At 40.5% G+C, this 5580-nt stretch overlaps 1 protein-coding gene across 3 annotated transcripts in view; it reads left to right on the top strand.

Annotated features, from left to right (window-relative positions):
* Positions 1–4977, top strand: part of PDE6H (phosphodiesterase 6H) — a 47300-nt gene extending 42323 nt beyond the window's left edge. For all 3 annotated transcript variants that reach the window (XM_019545178.1, XM_019545176.1, XM_019545177.1), the window contains exons 2-4: positions 420–606; positions 1121–1161; positions 3515–4977. In XM_019545178.1, the coding sequence (XP_019400723.1) occupies positions 467–606; positions 1121–1161; positions 3515–3591 (258 nt within the window). In that variant the 5' untranslated portion in view covers positions 420–466 and the 3' untranslated portion in view covers positions 3592–4977. The remainder of the gene's footprint in view (positions 1–419; positions 607–1120; positions 1162–3514) is intronic.
* The last annotated feature ends 603 nt before the right edge of the window (positions 4978–5580 follow it).

Here is a 5580-nt window from a genome sequence, read left to right as displayed (position 1 = left end):
AAAAAATGTCATATAGGAGAAAACCCGTTGTCTAGCTCTATTGGTATTAGTTTTCCTACTCTGTCACAACTGACAGTTGGGACCTCTGACCTAGCAATCTGACCCCAGCGCTAGCCAATAATATAGGCTTGGGCCAATGATGTAACCGTCTGTCTCCCAGCAGGTCATTGTGCATCATGTTATGAATATAAATGTTTCTGTCCCCAGCTGCTTTGTACATGGTTTTGAACACAAAGACTTTCCATTCTAATCCTAGCGAGTATGACTGCGGATATTCCAGTCCTGCTGCAGCCTTCTATTTGATTTCCAGGCCCTAGCTAGAGCTATGATTTTTCTTTGGTCCCTTCACTAGCTGATGGTAACTAGGAGTTATACATTTGGTGTGCTCCCTTCGTTCATTTTCTGTGTTTGTCTTACAGGCAGAAAGCTGTGAAAGAGAACTGTGCTTGCACACAGCAACCCCAAAATGAGTGAAAAGACCACCCTAATTCCAGGAGAAATACCAGCATCATCTGGTCCCACCACACCACGCAAGGGGCCTCCCAAGTTCAAGCAAAGACAGACAAGACAGTTCAAGAGCAAGCCTCCTAAGAAAGGAGTAAAAGGGTAAGTGCATTAAGGAGCTGAATGAGAGCAGTGCAGCCCTTCACAAATGCTAGTCACAGGACATGTGGTGTACTTCTAATTGATTTGATACACTTTTTCATTTATGCATCCTGACTACACAGAAACACTGAGAAAGCAGGATCTAGTCTCAAGGAGAGAAAATCATGCCGGTACTGAAACTTCTTTCTTATGAATCCAGTAACTGTGCACCAAGTTTTCCATAGAACTCAGTAGGAAAAACTTGGAAACAAACCTGCTATACCATGTTATTCCCAGGGAAGTCCTGCACAATCTTCCCTTTCCTTCTACAGTGAAGAACTCATGAGAGCTATTCTTTCATCTCTGGTGCTGATCTTGTGCTCTAACATTACAGAGGCAAAAGAAAAACCTTACTGAGCAGCTCCCCTTTTTCTAGGCCTCTGTCTCCCATCATTTGGAAAATCCTTGTGAGAGGCTAGCTTTCTCTTCAGGTTCTATTCAAGCTCCACCTTACTTGTGTTGTCCTTTTCCATAGGTTTGGGGATGATATTCCAGGCATGGAGGGACTTGGAACAGGTAGGCATATGGAATATTGTTCTTTTACTATTCTTGTTACAAGAACAATCAGTCATGATTCATTATTTATAGGGAGTATCTGTTACAATCTGGTGTTAATCTTCTTTCTTTGCCTTCATGCTATGGTACTGGCCAGGTGCAATTTTCTTTCATCGTAATCAACTATGTAATGAACTATGGAACTAGGAAAATATTATGAAAAAAATCACTACATTTATCTGAATTTTTTTAATGTTTTCACTCAGATGTGAATGTGCTCATTCTGCATTTGCTTTCTGTAAATACTCTTGCAAATGAATTCCCCAGCAGGGATATTCACAGAAAAAATCTACGCCAATAATGAAGGGAAGTCACAGAAAGTGCATTTCAAATTGTTACTTGTTAATATTCCCACCAGAATCTCAAATTCTAGGAGTTACATTCATCCAGTTGGGAATCAGAAACGCATTATATGTTACCCTGCAATTGGTCAAAACAGCTCTGGCCGTGGACAATTTGAAAACAAAAGAAAAGGAATGAAAAGTAAATTGAATAATTAGAAACATTTTCTTGGAGTCATTTACATGGATCTAGTCATAGGTGGTTCTAAGATTTTAAAAAGGAGGGGTGCAGATGATGTGGTACATCATCACATGCAACATAACACATTTTTCTCCAGTTAAACTAGAAGCTTTACTAATATGCTGGGGGCACTAGATTATTCAGTTTAAGAGCAAAGCAAAAACAAATGTAAGATTTAATTATTGGAATGTGCACTAATTTGCTAGAGAATATGTTAAATTAAAAAAAAATAAAGCAGACAAAAATAGTCAAAATAGTCCAATAATATTGGGTCATTAGTCCTGTAGTCATAGCTAAATATACTTCTCTTCTTCAGATATAGCATTTTGACAGTGTCTCCAATAGTTTGGTGTCAGTCAGTTGTACACCTGAGCCAATATTAGGGGTGTGCGAAGTGGGCCCTATTCGATTCGGATTCGGTTCAAATCACTGTTCCCAATTAGATTCGGCCGAATCCGAATCTGAAGATTCGATGCTGATTCGGAGAACCAGTGATTCGGACATGGACACAGGTTTAAAAGTTTTTTCTATATACCTCGAGACAGCAGCCATGGCTCATGATTGCTGCAATGCTGGGGCCCATGGAGCATCCCACAGGAGTACGGGGGTGCCCTCCACATGCTCGGCGGTAAACCTGGAAGTGGACCGGAAGTGCTCCCAGTCCACTTCTGGGTCTGCCAGGTAGCACGCTGGGGGGCACCCCCGTGCCTCCTCAGCTTGGCAGTTAGCCACAGGGGGACCCCAGGTGCCCCCCCAGACCCAGGAGGCACCAGTCGCCAAGCCGGGGAGGTGCGGGGGGGCCCCACAGTGCATTCCCCAGCGGACCTGGAAGTGGACCAGAAGTGCTTCTGGTCCACTTCCAGGTCTGCTGCCAAGCACGCTGTGGAGCTCCCCATGTTTCTGTGAGACAGTCCATGTGCCCCAGCATTGCAGCATTCATGAGCTCTTGCTCCCTAGAGGTATGTAGAAAAAACATTCAAAGCTGTGTCTATGTCCAAATCTCTGAATTGATTTGGAGGGTTCCAATTCAATTTGGAAAGATTAAATGTTCTCTGATTTGAAGATCTGGCCACCGAAATTGGGATGAATCTCCACCAAATCGAATCATGGACTGAAGCTTTGCACAGCCCTAGTTAATATTACTGCACCTTAGTTAAGGTTTTTAGCTAGAGTTAAAAGTCTGCACAGCTGTGAAATAGGAGAGAGACATTACTGGTAAATAGACAGTACAACTGCTGAAGTAAAGATAGTTTAACCAGTGGAAAATTAAGACCCTTACAAAGGAGAGGGGCATTAGCATGTTTGGAGTGGAAGGAGATTAGCTGGAATCAGGAAGATGATAATGATCCATGAAGTCAATTGACTCTCTCACTGCTGCCTAGATAGAAAGGCCTCTGCCCCTTCCAGGCCCAGGGAATTGGTTTTTAAAGTTTGGGTAGAGCAAGAATCAAGAATCAGATTGGGAGGTGACTGCACCATTGCATCCCCCCACCTGCATCTGCCTCTGCATCTAGTTATTAATTATTGAACATGAGATACCAGATCATAAGGACAATTGGTGGGTTTTGATACAGCCATAATACCATGCAAGAACACTGATCTTGTTCAGTGTTGTAGGAGATGACATATATGACTGGAAGAACTCCCTTGTCTGCCAAGTCTTTAAGTGGAAGCCCATTTTCCTTGCTCCTACCTCAAGAAGTATGAAGTAAATTAGGCTGCCCAGCCCTACGAACAGCAATACGTGTGAGGTGTAATGATCTTGCCCTGTTTTTCTCCTCCTCCCTTGCAGATATCACAGTGATCTGTCCATGGGAGGCTTTCAGTCATCTGGAACTGCATGAGCTGGCCCAGTTTGGGATCATCTAAGTCACCAGAGTCACTGCTGGTCCTAGCAACTTCCGGTGTTTCAGAAAGGTCTTCATCAATGTTGACACTTTTTTCAGCTCTTCCATCCACCTGATGACATTTTATTGATCATGTGTAGAAGGGACTTTATGACACTGAGCGAATTCTGAACAATTCCTTCTCAGATTATCTTGGCTAGAAGTTATCAAGGACCCTGAATAAACAACATGGTTCATCAGATGAACTTAGTGGGGATATTTAACTACATCTGAATGTTCTATCTCCTCTCTGGTGTATTCAACATGTTTGTGATATCAACCCTGTATCTTAGGTTACTTCGTGTGTGGATTTTTATTCTGTAACCCCCCAGCTGCTTGAGATACCGTGTGCATGTGTACTCTGTTTGAAATCTTACTCTGTACTGCCACTCTCTCACTGACATGTGATGTTGTATTAAGCTTTCTTAGAATGTTTCCCCGTCTAGGGTTTCTCTGGACACAAGAAGTCCAACCAGTGTAATGATATTACATGACATCTGGGCCAGTTGCCCATTATTCTCAGGAATGTGGAATAGGCTTTAAGAGTCATCTATCTGTTCAGCCATTTTAGCATCTTTCAACAGAAAAGTGAACCTGGACTCTCTCCCTTGGATATCCATAAGAAACCATTATTAAGATTCAGTTCATCAACAAGAGGAAAGAAGGGACTGGGAATATTGCATCTAGCCTAGATTATCAACAGGTTAGTCAAGTAACTGTTAGATTTCAGTTATTACAGTAAGGACAGATGAAAGCCTGAATGTCCAAAATCACTAACCAGTTTAAGAAGATAAAGTCAAACTGCAATTTGTCACTTAAAAGTGGCATACAGTATAGGAAGAAGATTTGTTCTATTCTTATAATCTGTCTGGGGAAAAGTTGCTTGGTTCCAATTTTGGATTTCACAATAAGTTTAATGATCACCTCTCTCATCAGTGGGACTTTCTTCTTTCTTAATTAGGGACATGTCAAGAACAGTCAATATTATAGTAATTTTTAAAAATCCAGTCCATTGGAGAGAACACTCTTCTCTTTTCTAAAATAGTGCCGTTCCCTGTCAGCAACTGCTGGCCATTAACAAAGTTCCTTCTTTAGAGTTTGGGTGATTAAAAATAAATACATTAAAAAGAGATACTGAAAACATTCCTCTTCTGAATATTAGACAGGCACATTCCTTTTTATCAGCAGAGTACAGCTAATATGTCTCATTCTTAAACAGCCTAAAATTAGCACTTTCCTTAACATTCCCATATTTGGCTGAATACCTGTTGTATACAAATGTTGGGTCACCTTTTCTTGTTCCTATTTGTTTTAAAGTGTTTATAAAGGCACAGTTTGAATAAAAGAAATAATACATAATTCAGAGAGATTACATTTGCTCCTTTTAATTGTTGACAATGTTAAGATTTATAAAAAGAATTTTAAAACACAGAGTCTATTCTTTCTGAGAGACAGAGAGACCCTGAAATTTTAATTTTCAGAAGCAGCAGTGAGAGATGAAAATGGTGCAAGGAAGAAAATACTTTAAATGTCCTGTCAAAATATTACAGCAGTAACACATGGTAATAAATGATGCACTGTTCTTTTATAAAAAAAAAATTAAAATGTTTTAAAATCCTGAAAATATGATCTCAATTTCTTAAATGATATACAAAGAATAGGAGAAATAAGGATTTCTTAGGGTAATATCTTGAACTGTATAGTTGGGAGAAAGTTAGACAAGCTCTCAAATGCAAGACATTCTCCTTTCAGCCTACCAGGAAGATAATGGAGCATTTCACCCTGAGTTTTTCTTGTGATTAAGGAAGAAACTTCTCTGATGCACTGCTTTCATTCATTTTATGCAATGACCATTAAATATTAAGTTCAGATGCAAAGGGAGCACCAGAGAGGAGTCTGGATAATGTCTGACTTGCGGTGTGGTGGTCAGCACACTGGACACAGAAGTTACAAAGATGGGCATTCAAACCCT

Source organism: Crocodylus porosus, unplaced genomic scaffold (genome assembly GCF_001723895.1).
Source record: "Crocodylus porosus isolate Cpor-Errol unplaced genomic scaffold, CroPor_comp1, whole genome shotgun sequence".
NCBI classification, from domain to species: Eukaryota; Metazoa; Chordata; order Crocodylia; family Crocodylidae; genus Crocodylus; species Crocodylus porosus.
The sequence above is the reverse complement of the archived record's forward strand: the minus strand, read 5'-3'. Positions and strand labels throughout refer to the sequence as shown.